Below are 15751 nucleotides of genomic sequence, written 5' to 3' on the forward strand. Positions count from 1 at the left end.
GAGCCAGATGGTCCGATTCCAGATCCCAACTCTGGGTTATGTTTACTTGACAGTTCGGTATTCCGTGGTAGACTGCAAAGTCAATACAGGAGGGCGTATGATGAGGCACATATGGGTACCTGGTTGGTGACCCAGTAGCAAGGATCTTGGCACTAGTTGCAGATATGGCCTCTGCTAGTTCACGACCCCTGGGTGAGTTGTATGTGTCTCCCCACAACCAATGTCGGGCGTTCCAGTCACCACCCACGAAATATCTTTGGCCACCGGCTCTTAGTATGTTAAGAAAGTGCTGTTCCAGAATCCTAATGTTTGTGGGGCAGTAGATAGCACTGAATTCTATATCACCCATCTCTGTGGCCACTTTAACTGGTGGACACTTGTATGCTACGTGTCTCAATAACTTTTTGTGGGAAATGGCGAAGAGAATTCTTCACAAGTACTGCTGCCCCTCCAACGCTGTTATTGTTCCGCGATGGTTTGTAAGCAGGGTAGAAGGCGTAGCCAAATATTTTTACTATATCACTCCTTTACATCCTAATCTCCGACAAAAGAAGAATGTCAACGCTGTTGTTGTGTACGAAGAGTTCTACTTCTTTTGCCTTCCCTGAAATGCCATTAGCATTCCAGATAAGAACCTTCAGCGGGATCATTGTAGGGCTGAAGCGTTGTTTTGGAACTGAGGATTAGGTCCGTCCTCCGTCCGTTGCTTAATTATGTTAGCTAATTCCAGTACCATATTTTCCAGCTTTTGAATGCGTTGGTTGTTTTGACTGTAGAGCTGCTGTTGTTGTTGCTGTTGCTGCTGTAGCCATGAAAGAAACTGCTGTTGCTGCTGTTGTTAGAGCTGTTGTTGCCATTGCATAAACTGATTCTGCTGTTGTTGAAGTAGAGCCTGAACTTGGGAAAAGCTCTGATGTTGGTTACGCTGGTCATGTTGCTGATGTTTGTTGTGTCCCAGGTAGTCCACACGTTGCTGTGCAGGCCCATCTTTGCTTGTACTTGCATTTAAATTGCGTTTTGTTATATCAGCATAAGACACACCTGTGTTGTTACGCTGGGTTTGATGTAGTTGCTGCTGTTGCTGTATGGTTGATCTTGTAGTTCTGCTGTTCGATCGTAACGTGGGAAACTGTTGTTGTTCCATGTTATTAAGCCTGAATGGAGGGGCAGAAATCATCTGGGTACCTAACGAAGCTTGACCCAGCCTGTTTGGGTTATTCTTCTTATTTTTTGTGGATCCGGTTGATCTGCGAAGAAATTCCTCATACCTCTGGCAACCTTTGTAGCTTGCCATGTGGGCTCCAGAGCAGTGGTAGCAGGTTGGTTGTGCATCAGGGGGCAGCATACACTGTGAGGTGAAATGATCTTCACCACATCTTGCACAATTGGGATGTCGGTGGCAGTACTTAGCTGTGTGACAGTAGTCTTGGCATCGCCGGCATTGGGCGATTTCAGTGGCTTTCCGCATCCTTTCAATCCTAACTTTTTGACCGCAAAGGTATTTAACTTGATAGACGTCATTTATTTTGGCACTCGGCTTTATGTTGATAAAAAATAAATTAAGTTTTTCATCTTTATTGGTTCTAGAACTTGGGCAATGTATGTGGAGAACCTCAAAAGCTCTCATTTTGCGACTTCTGGCCACTAATAGTTCCTTCGTCGATGGGGTTGTTTTCATCGTCGTCTTCTGTATTCATCGGGCTGTCTTCCTCAGCGCTGTCAATATCTGTGTCAAGAATGGCATATCTGTTAGCGGAGATTGCTTCTTGACTTGTAGTAGCGGTGGAGACCATAAGGCGTCCACTCGCCCTCTTCGATTCGGAAATGGGTGAAAGAGTTTTGTCATTTTTTCTCTTAGCCCCTCTCTGTTTTTGGGCATCGAGCAATTTTCCCGCAGCTTCGCTAAGAGTTTCAGCTTTATTACCATTGGGTAAACAATCTTGTCGATCAGTGCTAGTTGTTGTTTTTGTACAGATGGTTGTCGTGTTGATTTGGCTAGCTTCTTGCAATTGTGAGCGGCACTCAGCCCGAATATCAGATGGAGTTTTTCCTGATATTGAAAACATTCTGTTATGATCAATCAGCTTATTTCTAAGCGGAGGGTCATATTCATAGTTCTCTGACATAGTATAATTATATATATTTTACACTGTACGGTAAAAAAAATATATAACGAGAAAAAAGAAAAAAGAAACATACAGAGCAAAAAGGGTTTTATTGCCCTTCTTGTGTACCGACGCACAGAATGTCTTGCCCAACGGGCAGTTGATGATTACAAACAGTACTACTATCAGTGCTTTTGTTTTTGTACAAGTTGCCGACACTGCACTAAGCAGCGCCCGAAAGTACCGGTGCGTGCTATGTTGTTTAGCACAAAAGCGAGTACACGCGTAAAGCGGAGTTTACAAAATAACTTTAATGAAGCGCGACACGACCGTTCTCTTTGAAGGTAGATAAGAAACTTTTTTTTGAATTTAAGTAAATTTAAGTAATTTTCCTGCAAATTTATTATTATATTAGTTAATTTCATAGGGATACTCAAATTTTGTCACCTATATTTTTTCTAGAACTATATAAAATAGTGTTCCGATATTGGTAATTTTCATACTTTATCTCACTCAGGTTATAAGTAGCTCAAATACCAAGTTTCATCCCAATAGCTCTTAAGAAGGCTGAGCAAAACGCATCTTCTCATGTTGATCAAGAATATATATACTTTATAGGGTCGGAAACGTCTCCTTCTGTGCGTCACAAACATCTGATCATATTTATAATACCCTTTGCAAAGGTACAAGAATATCGAATTGGATGTATGAATGTGCTATTGCATTCCAACATCTAAAAACAGCACTAATGCTTAGTCATGCTTAGGCCTTATGGATCGCGTAGTAAAATACGTTCATACGCATATTTTGCATGTTTTTAGTTCGATTTCAGTTGGTAGTTTGGTAGAAATAGATAAGATTAATGAGTCTGCCGAATTTGATTGCGATAGTCAAAAAACTACAGGAGGAAATCGGTTTTTCTATATTATGGAGGCGGAAGTGGGCGTTGCTAAATATGAAAATATATATAGTCTGCGCGGATACTAAGCCAGTGTACATACTAAATTTGATGACTTTAGCTTTGTTAGTTTTTGATAAAATCAGTCTTGTTCAATTTGCGGGGGCGGAAAAGGGCGTGGCAAAATTTGTAAGTAGCCAATATCTGTGCGTCTATTAAGCTAGTCTACATACCAAATTTGATGTCGGTAGCTGTCAGAGTTTTTGAGAAAATCAGTTTTATGTGAATTCCGGTGGTGACAGGGGGCGTGGCAAAAAGTTTGAACAATTAGTTTCTGCGCGCTAACTAAACGAGTATATTAACCAAATTTGATGTCTCTAGCTGTTATACTTTTTATGAAAAACAGTTTTCTGTGAATTCTGGAGGCGTAACTGTATAGATTACACGAGTATACATACCAAATTTGGTGCCTCTAGCTCTTATAGCCTCCGAGATCTGCTTGTTCATACAGACGGACGGACAGACGGACATGGCTAGATCGACTCGGCTGTTGATCCTGATCAAGAATATATATACTTTACAGGGTCGAAAAAGCTTCCTTCTGCCTGTTACATACATTTTGGCGACTTTAATATACCATTTCACCCTATGGGTGTATGGTATAACGAGAATGCGGCTAGATTTAGAGGAATATGACTTCACTGTAGAGTATCTGACGGGAAAAGAAAACCACGCAGCCGATGCATTGTCTCGTGCACATTTCAAGGATATAAAATCAATCCACCATCAGGCTCAAAATATGCTACGAGTAAACCACATGATTACAAAGTAAAGAACAAATCAAGCAACCAGTTTCAACGTGCAAAAATAAAAATCCGTCACATAGTAAAGAGTTAGTTATCACTGAGACGTCTCAGTCAAAAGAAGTCAAGAAATTTTTCAAAATTCAATAATTAAAAATTTTTGTGAGAAAAAAAATAATTAACTCGTTTTTCCATGCTAATTAATAAAAGAATCGATTAAGATCAATTTTTCACAGCTTGTAAAAGTAGTTAAATTTGGGAAGGTACCAATTGTCGCTAGACGACAATTTATTTAACAGCTGCAGCATTATAGACTTCAAAATTAAAGAATCCAAAATAAAAAATTCAAGTATAGCATTCACTCCCAGATTGCAAACCATTATTAAGTTTACTAAGAACAGCTTCCAATAATGCGTAGATATCACGATGGTCGCATCTGGGGTCACCCAGGAGTATCGCGTATAACTGTACCGTTTATTGACGTGATTTCGAAAATGACATAATAGAATGCCCTTTAATAGGTAATTTTCGACTATATTTATTTTTTCAAGCATATAACTAAAGAAACGGAGCGGGCGAATGCGACTCGCACGCTCTCGACTCGCACCCAACTCCAACATCAAACTTTAAGCGACGACACAAACAATACACATAGCGCTCATCTGCGCTAGCACCAGGATAAGGGCAAGGATGCCAATTTGTGGAACGCTCGCTTATAGGTAGACCCTTTCGATGTTTTCCTCCGACAAATAGATACCCGGGTCTATGGCCTCGCCGTCGTTCTTTAGGTGCTTTGTAGATTTTACACCTGCCTCCCATAGACCCCCCAAAGTGCGGCTCTCTTAACGGTATGAACGCAAATTCGCATCCGCATCTTGATGCGAATTCTCGAAATGCGTCCACCTCGCCTTCGATCTTGCGTAGAGGATCCAGCAGCCCCCTGCTCTTTCCGCCCGATGAACCTTATGAAAGCCATAAGAAAGGTCTTAGTACTTAAATCAGGTGTTAGTTCCAAATAAACCGCTTTAGAAGAGAAGAAAACGAAAAGTGCGATAATAAGCTCTGTATGGAGGACTTCCTCGAATTCTCAATGTTAAATGTACTGGCGTACAAAATCCACGCCGCAAATACTGAATGGGCGGAGGTCTGTAACTCTGTCTGCAGCTTGTATGACGTGGTTTGTATTTAAAACAGAGTACACAAGACCACACTGTCTGACGGCAGACTTCTAAAGCGTTAACAACCCACGGCTGTTCACGCAGTGTGCCTTCCAAAGCTCTTGGGCCATAACAATTCGATGAATAGAGATGACGGACATAGCTTCGAACGAATTTCAAGCGTTTTGATAAAATGAGCGGAAATTTCGCATTGTATGCAATAGGAACGTTTACAATCCAATCCCCCAACTCTCAACAAGGAAAATGAGCAACACAATCAGTGTACTCGCGTACAAAGGGACTCAAAATTTGAAGCTTCTGACCCACTTTGGCGCTGCTACGAGTCCTTTCAATATCTTCTTGAAATTTTTTATTTTGCAATATTTCCTCCAGCGATTTTTTTTTTGTGCCATCGTGCATTTATCCCAAACAATGCGTTTACATTTCTGCCATACTTTTCCCATACCTGATCCTCTGGAAATTTTGCACATAGGAGTCTCGATGATTTGCATGTTCAATGGCAACTTCAGCGCTGAATTAGCAGTCCTTCAACCAGGTGATAATGTCGCAGCTATTCCAGATGAAGCAAGAGCTAAAGCTTTGTCCTTTTTTGCTTGAACCGTGGCCATATTTTCCTAGATCCCCCTGGAGCATCTATGAAGATGCCCCACCTCCACTATTTATCTTTTGCACAACATGATCATAAGCGCCCTTCTGTTAACGGTTTAATTTGGTAATGTTTGTTTGGACATTTAACTGAAAATCATCGCTGTTGTAAGTCTGCTCACGGCGCAAATCCGCAGCAACCGAATCAGCCGGAATACGGGTGGGTGTTGGCATTCCCAATTGACTTAGCACTTTATTTGTCATAGCTGCTTAGCTTACTTGTCTTCAATGTCTATTAACGTTTCATTGTAAATGTCTTCTGTCAATTCCATGGTCATGTCGGAATTTTCTTGGCGTACTCTGTGCAAAATATCGTTAGCCAAATGCGAACGATTTCTTTAACAAAACTCAGTTGGAGATGAAGCAGCCAAAATAATTGTAACTTTTTATTATAATTAAAAAACATTCCCCACAAATCATATGCCTCCAAGAAACACATTATAATAATCAACATACATCCCAATTCCCGTCCCAATAAATTACCAAATTTATACCAATTTAGTTCATAACCGATTTGGGGGTGTAGCCATACTGATTCACAAATCCATCTAACACATTAAACCAAGCCGCCCATTTTGAAACACTTGCGGTAGAAATCACATCAAAAAAAAAAAAAAAAAAAGAGAGGGCCGGGGCTAACTTCGACCGCGTCAAATTTTGTATACCCTTGCAACTTTTTTTGGTAACTCTTTCCTTACCTATTAGCCATCAATGTGGAAGAACGGTTTATCTAAAAAGGCTTATGTTTGCAAAAGAATGGCCTACAATCATAGGAAATAACGAAGATATTGATCATAGTCACTGTTTTCCACCGATCGTTCCTATGGGAGCTATATGATATAGTCACCCGATCTTTATCAAATTCGGCACATCCATTAACATATCTGTTAGATATATCATTAAATTAAGAAATGTTTAATTTAAAAGCAATCGCGTTAAAAGTAACGAAGTTATTTACAAAAGTCACTGTTTTCGACCGATCGTTCCTATGGGAGCTATATGATATAGTCACCCGATCTTGATCAAATTTGGCACAGTAGTTTATAGTAATAATCTCTCTAATATTAAGTTTCACGATAATAGCACAGAAAATAAAGAAGTTATTGGGAAAAGTCACTGTTCGTGACTTTGGGGTTTGTATGGGAGGTATATGATATAGTGGTCCGATCCGGCTGAATCCGAGATATACGACGCCTGCAGTATATACAAGCCTACGTGCAAAATTTCAGCTCTGTAGCTCTTACGGTCTAGGAGGAGTTTGCGTTGATCCAGACGGACGGACGGACGGACGGACATGGCTAGTTGAACTCGTCTCGTCGTGCTGATCAAGAATATAAACACTTTGTATGGTCGGAGATGCTTCGTTCTATGCGTTGCACACTTCTGACCAAAATAATATACCCTTTTTGCAAGGGTATAAAAAGATTAACATTTCATCAATATATATCCCTCCTAATAAGACCTTTTCACTTAAATGTAAAGTCTTTACAGCATCGCAGACACAAACATCTTAACGACAGATACAACCTCTATTGCCCACGTCTTCGCTGAATATTGGTCCAACGAATCGAAGGACGAAAGCTTTAACGTAAACTTTACTCGAAATAAATATTCAGAAAAACCAATAAACTACACACCCATCCCTTCAGCATAAACAATTGAATCAGAAATTACACAGATAGAACTTCTATCTGCACTACACTCCCTCAAAGGAACAACGCCAGGCCTAAACCGTATATCTTACCCTATGAATAAAAACACCTCTTCCTCAGTAAAAACCAGAATCACAGACCTTTTCAACAATATTTTCAACAACTTTATTCCTCAATCTTAGAAAACTAGCCTAGTCATCCCTATTCGTAAACCTAACTCAAACAAAACAGTAATAGCCAGTTATATACCAATCTCACTGAACTTCTGTTTATCAAAAACATTGGAAGAAATCATAGCCAAACGTCTTTGGTGGTTTGTATCAAAAAACAATCTCATTCACCCCAACCAACCAGGGTTTAAACAGGGCAAATCGGTTTCAGACGTTCTGCTTCTTGCAGATCATTTGATAACCAAATCCTTGAGAACCAAAAAGCACACCTCTATCATCATCATTTTTCAAAGGCTTTCGATAGAGTAGGAGTGCACACTATTGTCGACCAGCTAATTAACTGGAAAGTAGGCCCAAAAATCATAAACTTCGTCCGTAACTTCATGTCCAAGAGGAAAATTCTAATCAAAATTAGAAACGTAATTAGTTGTCCTTACCCACTCTTTAACTGCGTTCCCCAAGGATCACCAATTTCGGTCATCCTTATCCTTAATGCTTACAAAAAACTAGCAAACACCATCAGTTTGCAGCAAGAAATATAATTCAGTGCCTATGCAGATGATTTCCTAATTATTCCCCTCAATAAACAAAAAAACTTAACTCTCAACCTGGACAACCTCTTCTTAAATATTCAGGAATGGTGCTTATACTCAGGAGCAGTATTATTACTAGAAAAATGCCAGCACCTTCATATTTGGCGTAAAGAAAACTGTGTCTGCAGCATATCATGCAACCGCATCCGAATCCCTCTAGTCTTCGAACTTAAAATCTTAGGATTAACAATTAACAACAAATACAGATGGGACTCACACATAAAGCATATCCTACCAACACTACATAATAAACTCAATATCATAAAATGCCTAGCAAGTCCATAATTCAACTGCAACATACACATACTGATCAACATAACAAAATCTGTATTGATATCTAAAATAGACTACGCAATATTTATTTACGGGCACGCACCAAAATCAACGCTCAACAATCTGAAATCTTTTGTTTAACGCAGTAATACGCACATCACTTGGCGCCCTACGATCAACACCTACATATGTCAAACTTACTTTTCGAATCAAATATACCCACAATAGAACAACAGAGAGACCTCATTACGTCCAAAACATACAAAACACTACTTAAAAGTTCAAATTCACCACTCTACAGACATATTAAGCAAAGTAACAAAAGTAAAATATACGAAATATCATCGATATTAGAAAAAATCACACTGTCATGCAAAGAACCACATCCCCTACCTCCCGCTCCCAAACAGAACAATAACTCCTCCATGGACTTTCCCTACCGTTATATATATATATATATATAAATATATATATATATATACATATACATATACATATACATATACATATACATATACATATACATATACATATACATATACATATACATATACATATACATATACATATACATATACATATACATATATATATACATATACATATACATATACATATACATATACATATACATATACATATACATATACATATACATATACATATACATATACATATACATATACATATACATATACATATACATATACATATACATATACATATACATATACATATACATATACATATACATATACATATACATATACATATACATATACATATACATATACATATACATATACATATACATATACATATACATATACATATACATATACATATACATATACATATACATATACATATACATATACATATACATATACATATACATATACATATACATATACATATACATATACATATACATATACATATACATATACATATACATATACATATACATATACATATACATATACATATACATATACATATACATATACATATACATATACATATACATATACATATACATATACATATACATATACATATACATATACATATACATATACATATACATATACATATACATATACATATACATATACATATACATATACATATACATATACATATACATATACATATACATATACATATACATATACATATACATATACATATACATATACATATACATATACATATACATATACATATACATATACATATACATATACATATACATATACATATACATATACATATACATATACATATACATATACATATACATATACATATACATATACATATACATATACATATACATATACATATACATATACATATACATATACATATACATATACATATACATATACATATACATATACATATACATATACATATACATATACATATACATATACATATACATATACATATTCTGCAGCTGTTGCTGTTTTGGCTGCTGCACGCCTGTTTCCTTGGTGGTGGTGGGTCGCAGTTCACCTGAGCCAGCAGGGCGGCTAGTGGTTGTGGTGACGTCTTGCCAGCTCTGCCCTTACAGCAGGTTGGCCTGGTATTCCTTTATTGTGAGAGTCCTTGGTCCATCCATGAAATAGGCGAAGACAAGGTTTGACTTGAAGTTATTTATTGGGGCCGCAAGCTCGGTAGTTATAGGGAGAAGAATACCTGTGTCTTATGGCTAGGGTCCTAAGCGGTACATAAAGCTAAACATTAAGTGTAAGTACTAGTTGCTTATTATCTATCCCTAAAAGTATGTGGCCTAACTCTATCCCTGAAAGTATACTACACTTCATTCAGAGATGGTGGAGAACTACTCCAGCCCGGTCTGATTTTAGTCGTTACAGTGTTGTAAAATTTTTGGGAACATAGTAGTATTGCCTATGTATTAGAACTTAAGCCTGGTCTGTTGCTCCTTGTGACGCTTCCTCCCTTTTTAATTTTTAGGTCTACATACATTTTTTTTTTTATTTCTTGGCCCCAAACGATTTTGACATTTACGCGTTGCAACCCAATTTGTATGGTTTAAGGCGAAAGGCCTTTACTAATTCTGATGGCGCCCAAGTGTATACACATAAATATAGAATCTGCAGTTGCAAGCTGACAACCTGCTCACCTTTTGTGCTGACTATGATTTAAAATCTAAGAAATAGTAGTAGTATAGAATCTGCAGTTGCAAGCTGACAACCTGCTCACCTTTTGTGCTGACTATGATTTAAAATCTAAGAAATTAGTAAGATTTATTGACTTCAAGCCGGCTTAAGCCCTGTTTTGATTACCTTAAAAAAATTTTTTTATTCGTTAGTATTTGAAATAAACAGACAAAGATATAGCGCGTCAACTGACTGCCTTCAGTTAAGTTGTTCGAGTATAAAAACCTTTAAGTCGATTTTCTGACAAACAGCATTTTCCAAATCGGTGAGCATTCTAGCACTTGACCGATAATTTCTAAATTTTTCACAAAAACTCAATATGTGAATAAGCGTTTTTTTTTTTATATATATTTTTTTTTGTTTAAAAATTAAAATTTAGTCAAAAATTTGTCCGAAAACGAAAGCACATTGCCTGCCACGGATCGAAATATATATACACACATACATATTTGGAGAACAAGTTTTACCCAATGTTACTTCAAATGTAAATAAGCTATGTATGTATGTATATTAGGCTGTCCCAGGCTACAAGGGGAATTTTTTTTTTTTTGAAATCTCAATATGCATAGTTCTCATTTATTTTCTTTTTATTATAAAAGAGACATCAATCATCCAATTTTCTCGGGATACACCTGTTTTTGCTCCTTTTGAACAGTGATCAAACCATGGAAATCTTGCATTAAGTTAACCGCTCTTTCCGCCGTGTCATTGACTGCTTTCAGTTCTAGCAGCTTCTTTTTAGCCTGTAGAAACGAATCATCATTTGACCACGACGAAGGACACTTGTTCAAAAAACTGTCCTCAATATGGAGTCGATAAAACAAAAACTTGCTTTTGACAGAGACGAAGTCATCAATGTTTTTTCTCTAAAATTAAAAAAAAATTGATCAGTTATTATTATACCTATTAGCAAACTTTGGAAAAGAACAAATTCAAAGATTAATTAACGTACCAAAAAGTGGGCTACAGAGTTCTTTGTTGGATGTAATGTATTGTGGGCAGTTGGGTTTTCTCTAGTTAAGTTAGAAATCATTCTTACTTTAGTTTCTAGATTGACATCATCATCAAATAAAGCCAGAATAGATACTTCATCTGTCAAATACCACAAATGCTGGCAAAACTTCTGCAATGCTGCTTTTGAAATGATTTTGTCTATTGTTTCGTAATTTTTCATAGCCTTTAAAAAACACAAATCCTGATACGGCGCCTTTACTGCTAAAATACATTGGAGCCAGTGTTTAACGTAGGATGTCACGATGAACAGACATACGTCCAACAGAGATGCCTTATTCTTGTTTGAAATTCTGAATTGAGAGCTAAGTAACGATATTTTCAATGAACAAGTGGCTTTCGCCATTCATCGAGCCTGGTGCATAGCACCTGGAGGCCGAATCTTAAATTTCTTCTCTGAATCTCCCCCAAGAAATATAATTGAAAGCTCAATTAATTCGCGATAGACATCTCTAACGATATCTTTGGTTAATTCAGTTCTGTATAATGCTAGCAGTTTGTCAATTTCGGAAACACTTAAACAAGATAGCTTTTCTGTACAGCTTTGGATTTTCTCGGGATCGATGTTTTTCCAGTTTTCTCTAAATTTCTTGAATAATGGGATGTCTGGGCTTGTAGTTACTTGACTGATTTTCGCTTCAAACACGCCTTTGAGTACTAATTCATAAACATGATGGCGGCAAGGAAAAACAAGCACTTCTTTACCCAGTTTTTGTTCGAGAAGCACACATGCTCCATTTATGGGGCCTGTGTTAGAAGTAGTAGTATCACAACAGAGAATCTCCACTTAGTCTTCAAGGTTCCAGTTCGTAATAGCATTCCAAACTGCATCTGCCTGTTCCCTTCCTGTCGAGCTATCCAACTTAGGAACTGCCATAACACAGCAACCAACTTGGCAGTTAATATATTTTTCCGGATACAAATTTGATCGGGCTGAGAGGGGGCTTCTGTTGCGCTGGACATATTTTCTTTTAATTCTATTATTTCAGAATCAGATGATGACTTTTCTAGAGGTGCTTCCCAAGATGATGTTGATTGATCGAAGGATGAAAAATATTTAGCACTTCGCTTTTCCTCTTCGATGATTCTAAGCCGCGTCCTTTCCTCTTTGTCTGGTACTTTTTTGTCCACTCCGGCTAATTGACCGGGCCGACCTGGTTCTCTTTGGCGCTGCAAGAAGATCTTATCTTCATTTATTTTAATCGATTGAAGAGTGCGATGTCAAACAAATTGCTTAAGTTTGAAACAAATTCATTTCGACGCTTTTTAAACACTTCTTGAGTTTTTTCGTTTTTTTTTTTTGTAATTCTCTCCAAACTTGGTATAAGTTAACTAGTTTTTTAACACAGTTGGGTGTTGATCTTGTCGGTATACGTGCCTTTTCCCAATAAATAATACACTCACAAATTGTGAGATTTGCACTTTCACTGACATTTAAGTTCACTTCACGAATATTATAAAACAAAACTGCCAGTACCTGCCTGTTAGAGGGAAGTTTAGAACCCGTGATTTGATGTTTTACGTCCCCTACTAAAAATATTTCCGTTTTAGAACTTCGTAACTCCATTGACATGTTCACTACACGAAAACAACGCGACGACTAATAAAACAAACAAGTAATTACACACAATTAAAGCGACAGGGTGCCTGCGCCATACTATACATACAATACATACATGTTTGCGATCAACTTGGCACGGGGTGGCCGTTATTCTATATAGTCGAAACTTTATTTTTAGATGTTTTTAGACCATTCAAACAAAATAACAGGGTATGCGTTAAAAAAAAACATTTTAATTTTTTTTTGGGACACTCTAATGTATATGTACAGCTGTGTTCAAAAAAATAAGAGATTCTAATAATTTTCGCATATTCCTTTATTATACGTTCAGATTTTTGGCTTTGTTTATGTAAAATAGAATATACACCTCGGGAAAAACGAAAAAGTTCCGTTTATTTGACTAGTTTTTTGGTATTTATATGGTATTTTTGGTTTATATCTGCCAGTATTAAGCTTAATTTATTAGAAAATTATGTTCTACTACTGTTTGCGACAAATACCGCTAAAATTTTCATGGAAATTAAAAGAGTAACGCAATGCTATGCTGAGAAAAACTTAGTGAATTTAAAACCTTGAAAAACAAACAAACAAACAAATTAAATCAAACCGATCTCTTAAAAGATTTTGTGTGTTTAAAAACTTTACCCTCGCAAATTTTTTTTAATTGCCATGCATATGATATGTATGGGCTTAACAGTAGAGCTAAATAGTGTATGCTCAGCGTTTCCCACGCGTTGCAATCGGCTTGTATATAAGCGGTACTCGGATTACTTTTGCGCCGGAATGTATAAGTTAATGATTCCGTCTCGTTTGGTTTCGTTTTCATTTATTCATTGGTTAGGTTATTTTTACATTCGTTTGGTTTTCGCATCAACCGCTTTCTTTGCGTGTTGTGCCTTTTGAGTTCTTTTTGACACTGATCGGGCCACGTGTATGCGGGCTTCAAACCTATCAAGCTTAAGCTGCTATCAGCTGCGAAATTCTAGCTTTGTGGGACCAAAGCCTCGAGTAAAAACTTTCAAGCTTGACATCACCTATGACTGCGCGAGCTCTAAAGGTTTAAAGCTTTTTATGATAACTTATATATATTTCTATGTGGTCTTTTACCATACTTTGGGTATTTATCTATTTGTATTTATTATGACAATATGTCACAAGATATTGAGTTAATGTTGTACCCTTTAAAATATGATAATGTGAGGGTAGTTATGCTACAATATAAATAACACATTGCAATATAAAGTATATGTACACATGGTGATCCTTTCTCGCTGTATATACCAGGAATAAAAATATATTGAAAAGTATTTTCCCTCTCACAAATCAGTTAGGACAACTTTGGAGTTTAGCATTAGTGTCCCCAGAAAGAAATGACGTTTCTCCCCCTAGCTTATATTACGGTTCTATGTCTGTTTAATCTTTTTTTACCGTATATCTTTAAAGATCGCGCCACATAAAGGATTCTGCGAAGAGGTTTGCTTTTTAGACACATTTTTCCCTAATGGACGATCATATTGCTTGGGTTCAATTAACTTGGAATGCTGGTATCTGTACACATTTAGTAAATCAGACATAAAAAATCAATTTAAAATTAAATCAGACAAAAACGACGATAATTTAAATCCGGACCAAACGATTGAAATACTTATGCAAAATCTTGATCCGAAAGTGATGTCACTATTTTGCAAACATAAATTTTCAAAAGCGTGTGATGCAACTTTGGTAACTATACATTTAACTTGTTTAAAAACTGTTATAATATATATATTTCCAGAATTCTGGAATCGATAAAATTTTACCGGATATGCTTGTTGATGATTTCCTATTTGACCCATGCGGTTATTCCATGAACGGAATAAATTGCAAGGTAAGAAAATTCTCTATAAATACTACGTATGTCCCAGTGGCACCGATGCTACGCTTTAAGAGTCTGGGCACCGTTTTATCTATCTAGGTGCTTTAATATTGAGGATTACTTGAGTCGTTAAGTGCTCATAGCTTGGATACATGGCAACAGTGAACGAAATTCTTAGCGGACGTTGACGATACTATGCGCAGTAAGTTCAAGTGGCCCCTACGACACCAGGACATAGCCTGTTACGCGCGAGCCCAAGCAGATAACCCGACCGACCGAGGGGTGCAGCCGTATAACGCACGGCACGAATCGCGTAGACAAATACATAATAGAAAAAACAGACAAACAAATAATACTACAGCTATCTGTTAACTAAATGGGATAGGATAGATGTTTTAAGCATATTAATAGAAAACTCTGAGCCGATTACAGGGAATAGAAGGTTGTAATCAGAGCAGAGGACCCTAAAAGGTTCATGCATAGCATAGTTAGAAGAACAACGACTAAGGGATAAAGGTATCAAAGGATGTCTACTCCGTCTACATGGTACCGACAGATTCACCTGAGCTAATAACTCAGGCGAGTCGATATCACCAATTAGGAGCTTGTGCATAAAAATGACACCAAGCATAATTCTACGGTTAGTTAGGGATGGAAGGTTAATCAAGAGAAGTCTACTAGAATACGAAGGCAAACTGACATTGCGATCCCAGCTTAAGCCACGAAGAGCAAATAACAAGAACTGCTTTTGAACGGATTCAAGTCTAATCTGGTGCGACTCATATTAAGGTGACCAAATGAAAGATCCATACTCT

The 15751-nt window shown here is 37.0% G+C and overlaps 1 protein-coding gene across 1 annotated transcript in view; it reads left to right on the forward strand.

Moving 5' to 3' along the window:
• SamDC (S-adenosylmethionine decarboxylase) overlaps positions 1-15751 on the forward strand; it is a 163385-nt gene that overhangs the window by 102965 nt on the left and 44669 nt on the right. Inside the window, exons 4-5 of the mRNA XM_068284272.1 lie at positions 14525-14803; positions 14856-14948. Of these exons, the coding sequence (XP_068140373.1) occupies positions 14525-14803; positions 14856-14948 (372 nt within the window). The remainder of the gene's footprint in view (positions 1-14524; positions 14804-14855; positions 14949-15751) is intronic.

Source organism: Drosophila tropicalis, unplaced genomic scaffold (assembly GCF_018151085.1).
Source record: "Drosophila tropicalis isolate 14030-0801.00 unplaced genomic scaffold, ASM1815108v1 contig_1002, whole genome shotgun sequence".
NCBI lineage: Eukaryota > Metazoa > Arthropoda > Insecta > Diptera > Drosophilidae > Drosophila > Drosophila tropicalis.